The 20,317-nt window shown below is 41.6% G+C and overlaps 1 protein-coding gene across 6 annotated transcripts in view; it reads right to left on the bottom strand.

Annotated features, from left to right (window-relative positions):
• Positions 1–9,590: 9,590 nt before the first annotated feature.
• Positions 9,591–20,317, bottom strand: part of LOC148414687 (receptor-type tyrosine-protein phosphatase mu) — a 148,960-nt gene continuing 138,233 nt past the window's right edge. For 5 of the 6 annotated variants that reach the window (XM_088429130.1, XM_088429134.1, XM_088429133.1 and 2 more), the window contains 9 exons: positions 20,130–20,284; positions 19,856–19,991; positions 16,186–16,335; positions 15,373–15,546; positions 14,764–14,895; positions 13,005–13,130; positions 11,441–11,604; positions 10,729–10,864; positions 9,593–10,474 (listed from right to left, as the gene is read on the bottom strand). In XM_088429130.1, coding sequence (XP_088285256.1) covers positions 10,421–10,474; positions 10,729–10,864; positions 11,441–11,604; positions 13,005–13,130; positions 14,764–14,895; positions 15,373–15,546; positions 16,186–16,335; positions 19,856–19,991; positions 20,130–20,284 — 1,227 coding nt within the window. In that variant the 3' untranslated portion in view covers positions 9,593–10,420. Of the gene's footprint in view, positions 10,475–10,728; positions 10,865–11,440; positions 11,605–13,004; positions 13,131–14,763; positions 14,896–15,372; positions 15,547–16,185; positions 16,336–19,855; positions 19,992–20,129; positions 20,285–20,317 lie in introns of all 6 variants that reach the window. The other variant, XM_088429132.1, reaches the window with a different exon arrangement.

The raw sequence follows: 20,317 nt of genomic DNA, 5'->3' as shown, positions 1-20,317 counted from the left end.
ATGAATGCGAATTATCGAATATTGTTCTCATGGGACTCATGGTGGGTTTTATGGAGGTTGGGGCTGCCACAAGGGAGCAATAAAATGGCATAAATGACATCCATGGTCAGCTGTATTTCACACTAGCCAAGAATTACAGGGAATTGACTGACAGTCTCGAACATCTGTGAGTCAATATGGGGGGAGAAAAAAATCAATTCTCAGCAATTGAGCAGCCAATCAGCGAGTAAATAGTGCCGCTGATGTCAAAAGGTACAGTTCACCCTTAATAATGGAATTCTTCCCTGGTTGTCTGCTTGTCTTTCATCACAGACATTGATTCTGTGTCAAATTTTATATACTTATTATATACTAATTTTATATATATTATATATATATATATATATATATATATATATATATATATATATATATATATATATATATATATATATATATATATATATATATATATATATTCCAACAGGAAAGGAGGCTTTCGACACCTTTCCGTTTGGAACCCAATTGGCGTCCCGCTCCATTTCCAGCCGAGCCCGCCTGCTGTCAGAGACGCATGGCCGCCCCCGACCCAAACTCCAAACGTCCATCTGTCTCTGTGGCCCGCACGGCTCCAGCGGCCCCACCGCGCCGCATGCATCTCATTACGCCGGACGGATTTCAGGTGTTTGATTTACGAGCCGGTCCCACATTGAGCACAGATTGAAGGTCGAGCCTATTGAAGCGCTTTGGTGGAGCAACTTGCAGACATTTGCGGCGGCCTCGCGGGATTTGGTGACACAATCAGGAATGTGGCACACTGGGAAATAATCGCCGGGAGGCTGGCGTTGACTTATTGGACCGCTGCTGCGGCCCTTGAAATAAATCCACAGTGTGAGGCGCTTGTGACACAATTAAAGTTGTTCCTGTGCGCAGGCCTTACTTTCTCCACCGGCTCAGGTGAGTGTAATTACACGGGGACGCCTCGCAAGTAAATTATTCAAAGTCATTACCACAAGTGGGAAAAGTCCACAGAGCTAAGTTGGCGCCTTTCCTTTGTGACAGCAGCAGGCCCAGTGCTCCACCTCAACCTACTTTACGCCAACTAGGTTTTTCTTTCAGTGTGTGTTTCTTTCAGTGTGTGTTCGTGTGTATGTATATATATATGTGTATAGTATATAAGTAATATATATATATATATACACACACACAAGGCAAACAATCATTCACGCACCCAGTCACACCTAAGGAAAATTTAATATGTCCAATTCACCTGCCATGCATGTTTTTTGGAGTGTGGGAGGAAACCGAAGTGCCTGGAGAGAACCCATATGGGCTCGGGGAGAACATGCAAACTCTAAACAGGAAGGTCGGAGCCAGCTAGAATCAAATTTGGGTCCCTTAACTGTGAGGCAGACGTCTTAACCACTTCTCCCCCCCCACTAAATGCTTTGAAAAAATGTACAATATAAATAAAATTTAAATACACATGAATTTAATGAAAAACATTTTGTTGGGGGGGGCGCATGTATGTTGTATACCTTGTGGAAGAGAAACATCATTCGAGATTTTAACAGTTGGCCAGTTCCAGGAGAAGCCGAGTCGGTCTTTTGGATTTAGGGATAGAGCACATGAAACTTTTATGAGAGTTTCCATAAAAGCTGACTTTGCACTGACTAATTAAAATACTTTAAAATTCTCTTGTGCGCGGCGGCCATGCGTCTCTTTTTTGTTTTGTTTTCTTTGATTGCGGCGAGGTCACAGTGGTTGTGCAATCGGGGGATTATTTTCGCCTTGCAGCCAAGACGCCAGTTAAAAAAAACAAAAACGTTTTCTTTCATCTCTACATAATATAGGCCATCTCTTCAGGGACAAACAACAAACATCAAATGAGGCGGGAAAAAAGAAAAAGGACTGTTTTAAATATGGGCAGAACCAATGAGTGCTTTGCACTGCCTCATAGCTCTCAAATTCCCGGTTTGAACCCGGCCTATTTCTACCAACATTCATCTTCTATAGCCGCTGATCCTCACGAGGGTCGCAGGCCTGCTGGTGCCTATCCTAGCTGTTTTCCGGCAGTAGGCAGGGGACACCCTGACCTGGTTGCCAGCCAATGGCAGGGCACATAGGGACGAAAAACCATTCAAGCAACCAATCACACCCAATGACGATTTAAAATGTCCAATAGACCTGCCGTTCATATTTTTGGAGGGTGGGAAGAAACCGGACAGCCCGGAGAGAACCCACACAGGCTCGGGGAGAACATGCAAACACCACACAGGAAGGCCAGAGAAACGTGGAAATCGAACTCGAGAGCTAACCTTTGAGGCGGACGTGATAACCACTTTGACACTGAGCTGCCTTGTACAAACATGTTCATTGATTTTTTATATATATATATATATATATATATATATATATATATATATATATATATATATATATATATATATATATATACACATATACATAGATAGACAGAAAATATTATGATACACCTGTTTCCTTAATGCACGTGAGAGCATTTAAAGGTGTTTCCAAACTTTTGACCGGCACTGTTGGTGCCCTGCGAATGACAGCTGACCAGTCGGGAACATGCCCCGCCTCTCACCTCCCCAAAGTAAACTGGGAAAGTTTCAAGCGAGCCCGTGACCAAATACGGAGAAGCAGGAAGGAAAACGGATGGCTAAATATTCTATGTGTTGCCCGTTTCTCGTTGCCTTGGGAAGAGGAGAGGGCTGCTGGGTTGCCATGGCAACCGTTTCACAATGCTTGGAAAAACACTTCAGAGCACGCTCCCTTTTGCATCTGGGCCGCGGGGCAAAAGTGACGGCTGATGGGCGTGATCATTCTCCTCCTCCTCAACATGAACAATGTGCCAAAAAAAACAACAACAAAAAATAGTAAAGCGACTAGGCGGGAAAAAGGATGACATCGGCGAAACTGTCGGTTTGACGCAACCTGCTGCTGAATTGGCATATTTTTGACATGCCGCACAGAAAGTTGGACAGGCGTTTGTGTGTGTGTGTGTGTGTGCGTGTGTGTGTGTGTGTGTGTGTGTGCCACACTGGGATCAAGCCCAAGCAAGGGGATGCTGTGCCAAGGGGTTTGTTGCCATGGTTACAGCAATGTCACCTGAGGAGGTTAACCTGCTGCAAGCTGTGACCTTTGGTAACCTTGCACCTGAGTCGCTTTGTATGCTCCTAAATTGAACCATATCAAATTGAGCTGTTGATATACGAAATTGATCCAACCTTATCGAATTGAGCCGTATAGCACCAAACTGCGATAAACTCAAGTGTATGCTATGAACTTGTGTACCACGTTGTATTGAATTTAAACGTTTGCTGTCAAATTGTATCAATTTAAAAAATGGGCTATAAAGTCCCATTTGGTATCATATTGTATTGCACAGTATCACAGTATAATCAAGAGAGCCAAAAGTGTGAATTGAAGGCGTCCATTATTTTTTCTGGACTTTGATGGATTTGTGATGAGTTTTGCGACGGTCGACCCGACACTTGGCCGCTTTCACGCGGAGCGGCTTTGAAGGCGGCTCATCTTTTTGACACGCTAATCACTTCATCAAAGCCCGGCGCCGTTATTAACCTTCCCGACTGGAAGGACGGCGAGAAATTCCGGGGGGGGATAACGTTGCTAGTATTTGACGCTGGGTGAAAATGTCCAGACACGGCGCGCGGCGGTGATGTAACTCCGCACTTGAGCACATCCGCCACAATGGCAGCACATTATGCCTATCGACCGGCTGTCATCTACGCACCTCGGAAGGTCACGGGAGCGTCCACGCTTTTGCAAGCCCGCAAGGGCAAAAACACACACATATACACACAATAGTTTTTTGTCTAACCCTGTTAGTGGGGACATCCATTGACATCATGCGTTTCCTAGTTGATAACCCTAACCTTAACCATCACAACAGATTGCCCGATCCTTAGCATAACCTCAACCAAAATCCAATTCATACGTATCCTCTACAAGCAATTTTGACCCTCAAAAAGAGGTCTAAAATAACGGGGTTCACTAAAATGGTCCTCGTAAGTGCAAGAAGTCCCCACATACACACAAAACGATAGGAAAAACGAAAGCACCGAATTGTTTGGTGTTTTATTGACTTGGTATCACCTTGTATCAGCATATTAAAAGCATGGTATCAAACTTACTGCATTGAAGTGTAAATCAACTGTATGATAACGACCTGAATCGAATTGTATGCTAATCTGATCATGATATATTTTCTTGTATCATATTTGGAGGGTATGTATCGAATTGAACTTAATAGTACTGGACCGATACATAGCAGTGTCTGATATCAAACGGTAATTAGAATAGGTAGGTCTCTTTAAAATGATTTGGGGGAAATTTTATGCATCGTAAACAGTGGTATCGGTCTTTGTATCGATGATTACTCAAGGGAGTTGCATCCTAAAAATAGTATCAGTAATGGTAGTTACTGAAATCAACCCTTCAGTATCAAATTGGAGCTTATAGAAGTTAACTATATTGGCTTTAACTGTCTATTCGATCCCCATGTGTTGATATTGTACTGTACTACATATTGGAGGCTGCTTTATTGGTATCGCCTGTATGCGAGATGACAAAGTGGTATCACGTCATTGCTAAAAACAACAATGACTACGGATGCTACTTGATATTCTATCATAAAACAGCGGGAGAAAGAACAAGTGTGTGTGTGTTGGGCAGGGAGGGCAAAACCATAAACAAAGGCAGTTGAATGTTTGCTGGCTGAAGGCCAAATGCAGATTCATCACCTTTCCACCGAGCGCAACGCAAGTAAGCAAGCAAGCAGGCGGCGCGTGGCCGGTGGGGGAATGAGCGATGGACTGCGTCGCCCGGCCTGCGCCGCAGACAAGATCGTTTCTCGTCGCTTTATGAGAGCAATGCATCCTAAATGTTCCCTGGGCAGAAATTGGCCTCATAAACAGCCTTTTGTTCGCCACGCCACTTTCTTAGTCATTCCGACTTGTTTGCCCACAAAGGCGGTGTTGTAAATGAGCCTTTGGCCCGATAGGTAACAAAAAGTGCGGCTTTATTGAATATTCACTCGCTAATCGCTAAACTGAAACGTTTAGCTAGCCAATCAGCATGCTACTGTGACGAGATCATACTAACCAGCTCAAAACTATTTTAAAATCATAACATGTACGTTGTTCGGTCTCTCAAGTCTTCTTTTTTTTATGCTGCTTAGGCGACAAAGCCTAGCTAGGACTGCATTAATCTTGGTTTATGCTTGACACGTCCGCCAGCTTCGCACAGCTCCGCGTGTCAAAATGACCTCATTTCAGCAACCACGCCCCTCCACGCGGAGCCTGTGTGGGCCAGATTTTCCACAATGCGTACCTCCTGGAGTTTCTTTGTGCAGAAAACATGCCAGACGAACTATTTCTTATGGAAGTTGGTCGGTACAAAAACACCATTATGATTCAGCTGAAAAGGACTACAGTGACCTAAATACCGTAAACAACTCCTGGCGAGCATGCATGCTGGGGAGAGATGAGGAGTCTGTTATAAAAAAAAAAAACAACTCTATTCTCTCTATTTATTCTCTACCGCTGTTAATAGTGTTGTTTGTATGCTGCAGATACCATTTACTGCCACCTATGGTATCGGAGAATCTCGGCTGACTGCGGGGGAAAGCTGCACCCAGTAACAGGCGATGGCGAGATTCCGTGCGCCTCATTTCCGCGTTCATGCGTCAAGTATAAACCAAGCTTTTGGGTGGAGAGCAAGCAGAAATGAACAGAAAATGTTATATTACAATAAATAGAATTCTAGGTCTAAAATAAGCGACGATGAAGGGGTCATGGTCAAATTGTATAGCACTGAGTCTTGCGGTCCACATAATAATCGAATCCCAATTGTGATACAATTGTTTTCCTGAAAATTGTTCAGTCCAACTACATGCCCCACTAAATGTGCGTGGCACAGGTCACTTGCACCCCGGCAGGTTGCAGGAAGTGAACAAACGTACTTCCTTCCGCATGGCTGCTTGGTCTCCTTTGAACGAGTCAATACGAGGCCGCCGGCCACATAAAGGACTCTTCTTTGCCCGCCGCGCCGGATCTATCAATAATAAAAAAGAAAAACGCTGGTGCGTAGCCGTGGCAACAGATGAAGACACGGCGTCCTGGGCGGATGAGGGGAGCAGGAAAAGCTCGTCGGGGCTGCCATGGCAACAGACTGATCACACGCAAGGGAGGAAGAGGATGGAGGAGGAGGCTGGCTACCACGGCAACGGCGAGGGCCGGCCAGGAAGTGACGTGGGCGTCCGCGCCGATGTCGAATTGACCCCGACGGCACTCCCGCCAGGGACAACGTCGTGCAGACACAGATGCGCAAATATCATTCTTGGCCACATCGCATGTTGCTAGGTGGAATTTGACTCACAAATAAATTGTAGCGAGGAAATTAAAAATTAAATCATTCGATGTGCGCCACATAGCAGGGAACGTCATAAAATGTGACGTGTTTTGACGACACCACACGTAGCTCACTGATATTAGTTTTGAGATATTGACAAATGTTGGACAGAAATGTCCATTTTGGACTACAAAAGCAACCTCCGTAAGTTCTCGAGTTTTATTTCCGGCAGCCAAAAAGTTCCAATTGAAATGGAAGCGTAAGGAAATAAGAGATTAGTAGTAGACGATGTGCAGCGTTGCTAAGGTGTTTAAAATCCAACAAGCTAGCTAGCGCGTCCCTGTGATGTGCCTCATCTCAAAAGTTCTTCCACCAATGGGTTCTATACGTTGATTAAAGCGACCAATAAACACCACGATGAACACGTGTGAAATATATATCAACACAGTTGTATGTGCAACCCGCACAATTCACCAAGGACTTGAAACTCTTGAGTAGTCGTCGATACTGATACCAAGTGCCGATACCACCGGTACGTTTGAGGCAAAAAAATGTACCCTAAAAAGTACACAAACACACACAAAAAACCCCCCCAGTATATTCCAGGATAGAATTTTTCCTTGAAAATGCATGAGAATTACTGTCACCTTGCTCAAGAGAAATAAAATTATGAGTGTGTGTGTGTGTGTGTTTAGCAAAATGAGAACGCATGGTAAGCCACTTCATCTTTCCTAGCTCAATTATTCATGTATGGATTCACGCCGAGGAGCGGAGAGGAAAGCGCGCGTGTGGAAATATCCTGTTGTGCTCATGAAATATGCACAAACTCATTAGAAGCACATCACTTTCATTATAAGCCTATTTTGCATATTTGAGGACATATGCAAATTAGGCGCATTGTAGCCGACGCTCTCCATTTGACTTGACACTGTAAGATCATGAAAAATTTACTCGATAAAGTCGCGCCGGCTATTTTGGGACATGGCAAACTACATTGTTGCATTGGCACGAATAAGATGATGCGTTCACTCTTCTATGGTTAGCGTCGTACATTTGACAATTTCATGTCAGCTATTCTAATGATCTATTTTTAGACAAGTATGTCCTAACTAGTGCAAAGCATTTTTAGATGAAAACAAACAGACAAACTTAAAACCGAGTGCTGTGCCTTTTTAAATATATTCGTTGTGGTATCTCTAGGCATATTTTATTCATCAACTCCAAATGATAAATTACGAAATATTACCTGTTTTATTTCAGGCTTATGTGGCGGTGAATTGCGTCACTTATGGGAATGCACATTCATGTCAAAATATAAAGAATAAATGCATAAAACACATCGCAAAGGGAGTCATTTCAGAGTTATAGCAATAAATTGCTTCATGTTGAAATTAATTTGCCCTTTAATTTGTCCTTTTCCATCATGACACTGAAAATCACAAAATGAAGAAATTTTGAAAAAAATAAAAAATAAAATATATGATATTTATTATTTAATATATAATATTTGTTTTATTTCTGGTTTCATCTGTCAGAAAATGTTGCCAATAATGATAATAAACACCTTGGCAAAATAATTGGCATACAGCAATTTATCAAGGAGTCACAATGACAGAATTTAGAATCATGTTGCTTGGTGTTCACAATAATTTGCTCTTAATTTGAAAAGAAAACTGTACCATTCACCTCACGGCATTAAAATTAGATTTGTTGATACCCTCCTCGAGACTAAATTGATTCACGAGATGAAAATCAATCTGAACTGGTAAACAACAATGCCACGTGACATACTTCTATTCACCATACAAGATCAGTGAATTTGATTATCGATTTAGTGTGGTTCTGAGCAGTCATTTATTATTATTTGTTTAACCTGCGTTTATTTTTACTTTTCACATCTGAGTTTCAAAACTTGTTATATAATTATCGCCAAAGTTCAAAACCCACCTGCAAAAAGAATCGGCACTTTCATTTCCAATTATCTCACTCATTTTGAAATGGTTCAAGTTCCTCTTCCGGTGTATACATTGATGTTCTTGCGTTCTGTTAACATATTCGTCACACTGCATTAGCACGAAGCTCGCATAGCATTAGCATTTACATTCATATGTTTGCACCCATGCTTATTGACTTACTGGCAGAGGCAAGATCCGGTCCATCTTTTTCATATTTTGTCACTTTCCTCCCTCATGCTTCCTGCTCCTCATCTTTTCCCTGGCTTCAGTGAGTGAAATAATTCACAAGCAGACCGACGATTAAAAAAAAAAGAAAAAAAAAAGGGTAAGGTAAGCAGATGGAGACAAACGTGACCATTTATTTCAAGTGAGTGCAACAAAGTCAAACAAGTGTGAGCATAAAAATAGAAAATGGCCGCTCATTAGCGGCAGGAGGCACAGCTCATTTGCATAACACACACCAGCTACGGCATTCTTCGGAAGGCTTGCAGTAAGGTTGTAGTGGGCTTGTACTGACCTCTTGTGGTGAAAAGCAGAATTTCGGCTTCTGAAGGCCCAAAGCAACGTGCGCATGCTCGAGGATTTGGTCACAGGATTAGGTACATTTGCGCATTCTAATCCGGCGCAATTGCCTACAATGGACGCAAAACTCCCTTTCCCAAAATAAACGGAGCCAAAAAATACACACGAACTCTTTTTTCTATAGAAGCAAAAACGATAACTAACGCTTTCACAGCCAGCCCAGTAAAACGTCATCTTTGATGTCTCTTTCTACTTCTATGCTGTCACTGGTAGTGAATGAGTTAAAAATAGGAAAAAAAAAACTGGTTTGATTAAATGAAATTTAAAATAAAATACATTGATTAATTAAAAAGAATAAGTAAATCATTAAATTATAGAAAGATAAATGACTAAAAAAGAAGTTTTATAGCCTTAAAGAGACACAAATCAAAATGTTGTTTTCAAACTTCTGTAAGAAGCTGGGATGAAAATATTTCCAAATAAAATGCAATGAAGTAAAACAAATTTTGTAGGCTCAATCTAAAAGAAAAAAAATACAATTCGATTGTTAAAATTGACAAATTAAAAATAAATAACAAACCGTATAACATTAAAGCATAAAATTCAGGTTTTTCAAATGTAAAACAATATCGAAATAAATGCAACTAATATAAACATAGAAAATATGAAAAAAATATTAATCAAATAACATGAAAAAATGTTGTAAGGTGAAAATAAAAAAAACATTTTAAAACAAAATATGAAAATATCAATTAAAATGATATTTCTGTGGGTTTTCCGTAGCTTCTATAACAATCATTTAACTTCTGCCCTAAAACATATTATAAAACCATAAATAATTAAATCGGTGCTATATTTAAAGAATATTAACTCCAAAAGGCGTTTACAAGATAACTCAATTACGTCAAATCCAACTTGTTCTCAGTCCCACCAAAATCCACTAGATGACCCCATCGCAACGATTTCCCCACAAATCCACACGTGACACGTTTCATATTGTATTACATTTATAGAAGTTTTCATTTTTCTCTTTACAAGCCGCCGTACAGGAGGACCGAAGGAAAACACGCACGATACGGTCCATAAAGCAAAAACCATATCAACATATGATTGTCACTCACTTACTGCCAGTCACAAATAAACTTGGACAAATAATAAATAATGGGCTTAAATCTGTACAATATGCACACCAGAGTAACTTTGGGTCCCCCGTACAAGGAAAAGAAGCGGACGTAAACCGATCGCGACTTTACAGTAACATTCAGCCATTTATGGTCGTCTCTCTCTCTTTTTTGACATTTTCATGAATTCATCGCCAGTGCAGCTTAAAAAAACAAACAAACGAACAAACAAATCAACAAAAAACAAAGTAAAGGAGAACATTTCAATATGTACACTCAGAACAACACATTCCCATTCCGTAAATGTTTGGCGCTTGTCGGGATCAAGGCAACAAGCGCGGGTCGGTAGTGTGTTTGCGTATGTGTGTGTGTGTGTGTGTGTGTCGGTTTACTGGCCAACAACACACTTGGCACGTCGTCAAAGTCTTTGGAGTCTCACTCTCCGAGTTAGCCGGAATTCAAGTATTCCAGAGCCACTTCGTAGCAGAACTTGTACTGCTCCTGCAATCAGTAAACGCAACGCGGTGACTGAATACATACAGTGAATGAATACAAACCTGCGAAAAAAATGACTTGTTAGCTTAATGCTAATGCTAGTTAGCATCCAAGTTGCTGTGCCTTAACTCTTTAAGCAACAGACTTACAATGAGCGATCCTGAAATATAGATGCAGGCAATATAAAAGGACTCTGTCATATGTTCTTTATCCTCCGCATAGAGCAAGTAATATTGGCGCAGTGGGAAAGGGTGTCTTACCAGCAGGTCCACCATGTTGGGCTTGTTGTTCCTCAGCGTCTTGACGGCATGAAAGACATCAACGACGCGCTGGTGCTGCAGCATCTCGCACACGATGCTGATGGCGCAGAAGGTCCCGCTGCGCCCGCCGCCGTTCCTGAAACACAAATCCGCCGTTTTATGTCCAAACTGCGCCCAGCTGAAAACTTATTTGAAGATTAGCTTGAATTTTACGGATTTAATTTTTACGGATTTAACAATATATATATATATATATATATATATATATATATATATATATATATATATATATATATATATATATACATATATATATACATATATATATATATATACATATATATATATATATATACATATATATATATATATATATTTAATCCAATGAAAAATACATCATTTTTTTAAAGTTTATTACATCACATATTACATTATTAGATAATTTTCAAGGTAACATCCTATTTATTTTTGTTGAGAATAAAATAAATCATTCATCCAATAATTATCATAGTATATAACATAAACATATTTCATAAAATTCTAATATATATGTATTAACAAATTTGCCTAGTTTACATATCATGTTAGAATGCAAAAATAATTTTCTATTTTTATTTATTCAAGTGAGTGACTTTAGCAATGCAGTTCTTGCGGTAGACCACTGAGTGTCGCTGTTTCCCCTCTAATCAGACGTGCGCGTCGCTGCACTTACAAACAGTGGACCACAGTGCGGCCCTCGCCGCCGTCGTATTCGTCCTGCCACTTGTCCACCTGCCGGATGAGCTTGAGGAAAGAGCGCTTGGACATGGGCGTGTCTCGGTACATGGGCCAGCCCAAAAACTGGAACTGCTGCACCATGCGGTAGCCGTCCTGAGGCTGAGCCAAGGAAAACGACACAAACGGGTGTGAGTGAAGGGTGCTGAGGAAAGCCCTTTGATATGTTAGCTTGGTTATGTGCTATCAAGTGTCGGGTGGCAATCTTAGTATCGACACCGGTATCGGTGCGTTCTTAATATGGACAAATAGGGTGCAGCATCTGGAATGCAAAAGCTCAGCGCGCGGTGCCTCCTGAGAGACCAACGTTGATGGATGAGGACGGTTACCGCGGGAGACGCCGAGTTAAGCAATCAGCAAAGATCCAGACGCTCTAAATCGCACCCAGACGCCTCGATCAATATCTGCTGTCAGCGAGCACGCATGATGAGATGAGCCTGGACGCCTCAGGCGCCCCCGAAACCTTTGGCGTCATCAAAACTTTCAAGTCTTTTGGAGATTTTTAACCCACTCACTGCCAGTCTAGTCAAAACGGACGTCTACGGTCATCAATGGAAGAAAATGAGGTTAAAAATCCTGAATTTAAAATTTTAGGCAGTTTTATTAGTTACCGGTCAGTCTACTCGGAAATTAAAAATAATCTGATTGAGTACAGAAGATGGATGGAAATTTTCTTTGAAGAAAAGCAATCATGGCAGATTAGCTAGTTTTTCAACAATATGTTTTAACTTGAAGAGAAAATAGATTCAAAACTGTCCATTTTTACTTTTCTAAAATCATCCTATCTTCTCTACAAAAAAGTTTCATATTTCAATGACATCATTAAAAAACGATTGTAATATGAATTACTTTCAAGAGTATATTTTCATTTAAAAGATTTTCAAAAAATCAATAAAACTATGGTCTTTTGGAAAATATTTTTAAGGATAAACACATTTTAAAAATGGATTTTAACTAATTGAGATTTTAAGGAATTTACTAGAGCAAAAACCATTAAAAACTGTACATTTATTTAAAAGATTCAAAAAGTCACTTTTTGAAAAAAAATCATTAAACGGTATGTATAAAAGAATGTATAGTACTTTGAAAAAAAGAAAAAAAACTAAGAATTTTAATGAAAAAAAAAGGTATTTTTTTCAAAGAAGGAAACATCCAGGCAAATAATATACCCTACATGTAGTTGTATACTTTTGGAAAATAAAAAAATATTATTCATTAAAAAAAAACAAATCCACTTGGGCAAAACAAGCTCTATAAAGAAGTTTGTGTGACAATTTTGATTGCGCGCCTTTAGGTTTTTAAAAAAAAAAAGAAAAAGCGTGTCGGCGTCACAGAAGGCCTCGGCCTCTTGCACAGCTTGAACGGACAAATGGCGGCCACTGAGTGGGACGTGTGAGGCGCGCTGGCAGAATGATTTCCCGCAAGAAGAAAACAAGTTAGGTCGGCAAAAGAAGGAGCCAAAACTCAATAAACATTTTTTTTTTTTTTTTTTTTACGCTTACCCGTGCTGCATTGTAGATGCGGAATATTCTGCTGATGATGTCCTCTTCCAGGTCGGCGGACACAAATTCCACTTGGATGGGGCCGTGACGGTGGACGCCGTTTTCCGGCCAATACTGTGGGCACAACTGCAAACAAACACCACATTTGTCTTTTTTTTTCTTTTGGGCGAACAGACTCAGGTGAGGAGTGAACCCGATTGCTGAGACTTAGCAAATGGACTCGCGCCGTGACGGCTCGTTTTTTTAAAAGTCGCCAATAAATGTTTAGTCAGCGAAAGACTCAAGGCAGATTGAAATTATTGTCAGGGTTGGTCCGCTTTTTGGGACTTTTTGGGATTTGGTAACTTGTGGCTCTTTATCGCCGCCCTGGTGGCTCTCTGGAGCATTGTCAAAAATGTACAACAATATTTGGGGACTCGTCTTCCTAGATCAGCTGTGGTCAACTTCCCCTTTGGGACCGCATGTGGCTCTTTAGTGCCGCCCTAGTGGCTCCCTGGAGCATTGTCAAAACCAAACAACCATGTTTGGGGACTTATCTTCTACATCAAGGATTGACAACTTGTGCTCTTTAGCGCCGCTCTAGTGGCTACCTGGAGCATTGTCAAAAATGTATACCCATATTTGGGGACTTATCTCCTAAATCGAGGGTTGGCAACCTCTTTAGTTGATCTCGGCAATTCCCACAGCAAAATGGCTGCTGCCTGAGATGGATCAAAACGTTATCCCATAGAAACAATATTAGATCGAATGTTTAGACTAGTGGAGTCACATGCAGCATATTCTCCAAAGGGATACTCAATTCATTTGTGTCCACTGTAGTGAGCGTTTGTTGTTGCTTTATATCTTTTGACAACTAAGTCCTAATGTCCACACTGCAGGACATCCTGGCCTTTCCAGAAGCTCAATTTTCAATTCTCATTTTAAACTTGACTTGGCCTTTAAAAACAAAAAACCGACTGAAAGCATCATCCATATTTGTACGTTTAAAATGCTGCTTCCACGGTTTTTCCCAGGTGACGAATGCGTGTGTGCATTTTCCCACTTGTGGATCACTCGCGCGCCAAGTGAGATACGCTAGGTCACATGACGGCCAACAAACAAAAGCAAACAAGCCTGCTTGAGAAGAAGGCACTGAGTTTGTGTGTGTGTGCTGATGTGTGACAAGCACAAATGTAGCCGCTGATGGCGAAGCCGGCGCGCTCCCTCACCGCCAGACAGCTGCACTTCCTGCCTTCCCACGTCGGTGGGCTACAGTGAGAATATTGAATGAAAGACGCCCCCCCCCCCCCCCCCCCCCTCCTCCTCCCACCTCCCGTCGGAAGAGTGGAGTGGGAGGAACAGTGGCTTTGATGGGCGGGTGTTATGACAGAGCCTCGGGCAAAGAAATGTGGAAAGCCACCGAAGCTGCTCGCTCAGCTCATTGACAACACGTGCACATGCACACTCTGCTTTTTTTTTTTACCCACAGTGCATTGCTGCGCACCACAGCGAGGCCTCCGCAGGGACTTCAACACATTTCCAAACTTTTCCAAGTGTTTCTGCCTTTTTCGGATTTTGAAATCAATTTTATTTTTGCACATGAACTCTTAAATACATGCATGCATTTTGGCACACTATACATATACATTAGAGCTGGCACCCAAAATTTGTATTGTCTACTCATTTACTACCTCTATTCATTTAAGCTCATTCATTTAATGCTGACTCCAATGACAGCTACAGAAACCAAAGAAAAACTAAAAGGCTTCTGTTGTTGTACCTGGGCGGGGTCGACGTCGTTGAGCATGACGATGGAGGTGCAGTGATAGTCCAGCACCAGCCTCCAGAAATCCTTGACGGTGTTGGGCAAAGGATGCTGCGTGACGATAAAGGCCGACGGCTGCTTGTAACTCTGCCGGGACGGACGCACACACACGTGGGGGCATTAGAAATATTTCCGCCAAAGTTGCAAGTGCAAAAAGTCCATAATGCAGTGTTGAATCCGAGGAGACGTGATGTTTCTCCAAAGGCTGACACGGCTGCCATCTGCCAGTCAAAGCTGACACGCCAGATGGTGGCTTTGACCGAAGGGACGCCAAAGAGACGCTAACCTCTTCCGAGGCTGTCACTGTTTACAAACTCTCCTTGCTATCCTTTGCTAATCCATGCTAATCAGTTTTCGGTCACTATTGTTTTTGAATCTTCCTTAACAGTCTTTTTTCCATGTCAGGCAGTTATGATAAAACGCTGGTGCTAGCGACAGTCTTTGCTATCCTTCACATGGAAGATAATTGAAAAGCCAAACAAATGCTAACAGCTGTTACTTTTGATGCTAATCATTTCACGTACAAGACAGTCGCGATAACTGTCGAAAAAGTTCATCTCTTACGTCCATGAGGGCAGCGTTGATGTAGTTGGAACTTTCGCCGTCGATGGTAATGAGGAAAGGCAGGCAGCGGTCGGGCGGCAACACGTCCATGCAGCGGTTCTTCTCGTGGTTCCTGGGGAGCAGCGCGATGCTGCAGTCCTCCACCCGCAATGTTGGCGTCACCATGTTCAGCGTCTTGACCAATAAAAACACAGAAAAGCAAGCTAGTTAGCGCATGAGTACATGCTCACAGTGCGTCATCCAAGTGGGTGAAGACATTTTAAGCATGTTGAGCACCTGGACCAATAAAGAAAACAGAATAGCATGCTAATCAGCCCCTGACATGCTAACAATGTGTCGTCCAAGGAGGTGAAGACATGTTAACCATGTTCAGCTAGCTCCCGATATGCTAACAATATGTCGTTCAAGTAGGTGAAGAAATGTAATCATGTTCAGCGTCTGGACCAATGAAAAAACAGATAAGAGCATTGATTAGCTTCTGACATGCTAACAGTGCGTCATCTAAGTGGGTGAAGATATTGTAACCATATTCAGAATCTGGACCAATGAAAAAATAAGAAGCATAAGCTAGTTAGCTCGCGACATGCTAACAGTGCGTTGTCTAAAAATGGGAGAAGGCATTTAAATATTAAAATATTACATGGGTTTGGTAACAATGAGGGGAAAATCACTAGTTGTAACTTTAAACGTCAATATTATCTTTATGTATATATAATATATAGAATTGAATGTTATTAGTATTGGAAAAAAATAAAGCCATATTTTCCAAAATGACAAATGATGATATGATAAGTTTTGATACAGTGGTCGTACCCGGAACTCCTCCTTGATGGGGCTGGAGTTGGTCTGCGGGTCGAGGCGGTTCATGTCGTAGTAGACGGAGCGAAACTGTCCGGCGGGAATGGTGGTGTCGCCGCACAGGCACGCCTCCAAGATGGCGTCGTGGATGAAGACGTACTGCTCCTGCAAGACAGGGCGCCCTCATTGCGAATCCGTCAAGGAATCACCCCAAAACCGCCCGGGATTAAATCAAGTCCCTTTTCTGGGCGTTTCCATGAACCGTGCCCCCCCCCCCCCCCAAGGCTGTTTACTTGGACTAATGTTTGTCTTTGCTTGCGTTTGAAAGGTCACGGGATGGATTTTGCTGGGCTCGGTTATCACTGCAGGAAATACTGTACCTCCAATACTTTGACCTTTTAAAACCTCCCCCTGACCCAAATTCACACTGACAACCTCGAGCGGTGCCGGTTTACGGTTTGAGCGTCTTTTTTATTGTTCGGATCAAAGCCATGCGTGGCGTTGCATATTAGGACAGTTTGCCGCAAAGAATAAAAAAAAGAATAAAAAATATTCAAAAAAATCACTTAGCAAAAACTTTTGAGAAAAATGAGGCAAATGATCATTTATATTTTGTACACTTCACCTCATACAGAAGTAGAAAAATGAGATGACTCCTGATTAATCATGGAAATTTATGCGATTAATTTGTGAAAAAAATAATCGCTTGACAGCACTAACAATAAATAAATATTGGGCTCTTTTTATACCCCAAACAAAGACTAGTTATTCGTGTTGTTCCGATACTAGTATCGAGATGAGGACGATACTGCAAAATAGTGTTATCAGCGAATACTAATAAATCACTTGCTGCCATTTGTCCTACGCCGATATGGAACTTGAACGCAGCATCTCGAATCTTGGCATGAAATGTTCAATGCCTGCCCATCCAAGTAATCCAATTGGCTCAGAGCAGATGCTCTTAACCAATGGTGCCGCAGCTTTCTCATGTTGAAGAAAAACAATCTTTCGAGCCTCAGAAGAGGACATGTGTGTGAGTATGCTGTTCTTTAGTATCTAAGAAAAAAAAATCAAATTGCACATCAAAGTATCGGAATTGGTATCGGGGACCAAAGAACGAAATGGGAACAACTCTACTCATCATAACGAAAGCAGATTTTTGAAAAAGCTCCAGTTTGTAGGTGTACCTAATGAAGTGGCCGGTGACTACGGGACGACAATATGCAAAAGGGAAGCAGGAAATCCTGCTTCCTCCTCCCGGTGCATCAATCAGTCAAGCCGCTGTCACGGTGACAGCGCTCGGGGCTTGATGGAAATCTCTTCTGAAGTGACATTTGCAGCCAACACCCGCTTGTCGGCTCGGCACGCACGCAACGCAACAAGGTCGGCCATGGCGGGCGGAGGGGTGGTCACAAGGAAACACGTGTCGCCGTTTAGCTAAGCCTTGTCACCAATGCGACCTTTTGACCGCAACGCAGTTGCCGGAGTGGCGCGCCGGCCGCAATCGACCCAAGCTGAGCGGGGATACCAATTAGGGCCAGCCAATCGCCTTGGAGCGGGCGGACGATTTAAAAAAATACCTGCAAGGTCTGGAGAAAAAACAAAAACAAAAACAAAAGTGCGCTTTTGGTCTACTTGGAAGGTCACTGCATCTGAGAGGGATGCGAGTCCGGATCCCAGAAATGCAGAACAATTAAGCCAATTAAATTTGTTTTTTTTACATTTTAAATGTCTTCATGACTTAATTTTACACTTGTTAGGTTATGGTTTTTCGACGAAACAAAATTAGGAAGATATTGCAGAAATACCTGAAAAAACTATATTTTATATTGTGATCTATTATTGCTTAATGATTACTTGTTATTGCGTAATTGCTTAATATGTTATATTATGTTTTTTTTCTATAAAACTAAATTAGAAAAATATTGCAAATACCTGAAAAAACTTGGATAGCACTTCTTTTCATTACGTCCTTTTCTGTTTGTTGTTTTTATTAAAACAAAATCAGAAAAATATTTGAGAAAGCATCACCTCATCTTTTCATTACTTCATTTCCAGCAATTTTTTATGACTTTTCTAGAAGGCAAAATTAGAGCAATACTACAGAAACATCAAAAAAACAAAACAAAAAAAAAAAAACAACCTAAGATATCTTTAAAATTCGAAAACTTGAAATTTCAAGTGAGTGGCGAGTAGTTTACAAGACATGTTTACAATAGTTGCTAACGGTAACTATAGTTATTACTCCAAAGGTAGCCATTTTGTAACCGGGGCCGCCCGGCTCATTTTGACCTGCCCGAAGAGCTGTGTTATAATATTTAAAATCAGTATACATTATCAGTGTCTAATTATTTCCCACAGGATTGATTATTTAAATAAACAAATGCTTGTCGTGTCTATTAAGTCAATTCAAATCATAATTATTCAGACTGTATTTTATAGTGTGGCCATATTGCCCAGCTCTAATATATAAAACAAAAAAATAGATGAATTCAAATAAGTTTATGAATCAATTGAAGAAAAAAAAACGATTAAAAAGCATATTTTCTTCAATTATAACCGTCCTACGTTAGACGTTTGGAAGTCGTGTTGGGAAGCCCTTGAAGGTCAGCGAACTTGAGAAAAAGTGAGTGAGGGCGAACGGCGCCGCAACGTTTTGCCATTAAGCCCAACGACGCTTGCGCCCATTTCAAAGGGAATTACGAGCAAACGATGCGTTCAAGTGGCGCCAGATGGCCGCCGCTCAGCAAAGTCCTTTGCCCGCTTCCAAGCTCTTTTATGACGACGGGACATGCCAAGCTAGCGCGCGGCCCCTATAAACGCTTTTTGTGAGGTGCGCTGGAGTGAAAACGAGACAGGAGTGACACCCGTATTTACGAGAAAGAAAAAAAATACAAAAAAAATCATCCCAATATCATGAATTCTCTGCGTGGCACTGATATGGTAAATTTAGGGCACATCAAGCATATCAAAGAAGTTATTCAAATTTTATATTTAATACAGAGTAGTGATTAGTGGGTTCCTTCCGTGTCCTTCTTTTTCAACAAAATCATGTAATTTGGCTGGACATGACCTTGTTCCCTCCCAAAAACGTTTTGGGATGATGAGGGTCAATCGGAGGAGGGCTTGTTAAAAAAAAAAAAAAAAGTCAATGAGGTTGCTGTCCCCGCAACCCGACCCCGGATAAGCAGAAGAAAATAGATGGATGGATGAAATTCTGCCTAGCAACAAGTGACCACACGAGTGGGATGACATCCATTTTGCAAATTAACATACATATAATTGGCAGATGGTGGAAAAAGCTCTTATATTTAATGTTGAATACCTTTTGAACATGACTAACATAGTCGATGCTTTTCATTTTATAATATTTGTTCGATTTATTTTTCATATTTATTTAATATGCACCAATTGGACTAACACTCCCAATTTTGTTGTATGCCAGCTATATAAAGACAGTTATGGTATTCTATTCTATTCTTTGTTGTTAAATTGTCCTCTAAGAATTCTGCCTTGCAACAAGTGACTATATAAACATGTGACATTTGTATTTTATATCGCTTGTCCTCCTTTCCCCCCCCCCCCAAAGTTGACAAAAAATGTATTGATGACTGGTGAATATTGCAGATTTTTGTTTAAAGTATATGCTCAATTTGTGCCAGTGAAATTGGACAAAATGACTCACCTCGGTCTGGACCATGTTGACCCGGCGCGACCGCAGTTCACGCACACAGTTGTAGATGTCCACCACGCCTTCTCGCTCGGCCATATCCAGCATGATGTCGATGACGATGAAGCAGCCGGTCCGACCGGCGCCGGCGCTGAGGACAAACGAACGCACGGGGAAAACAACACTTTCAAATGTGACCACCATCAATACATACTGCAGTTTTAACTCGTTCACTACCGATGACGAGCGAAGACGTCAAAGTGTTTGAAAGGGTGAGTTCTAGGTGTACCTGCAGTGGACCACCATGGGCCCGGCGTTGCTCAAGGTTTTGGACTTGACCCGACGGATGAAGCCCAGCAGCCCCGTGGAGTGGTAGGGCACGCCGTGATCGGGCCAGCCCGTGAAGTGGAACTGACGGATCTCACGGATCTCGTGAGCGCCTCGCTGAGGGATGGAACACGCGCGTGATAAGCAGTC

The sequence above is a fragment of the Hippichthys cyanospilos genome, chromosome 12 (assembly GCF_059441005.1).
Source record: "Hippichthys cyanospilos isolate Australia breed blue-spotted pipefish chromosome 12, RoL_Hcya_1.0, whole genome shotgun sequence".
Taxonomy (NCBI): domain Eukaryota; kingdom Metazoa; phylum Chordata; class Actinopteri; order Syngnathiformes; family Syngnathidae; genus Hippichthys; species Hippichthys cyanospilos.
The sequence above is the reverse complement of the archived record's forward strand: the minus strand, read 5'-3'. Positions and strand labels throughout refer to the sequence as shown.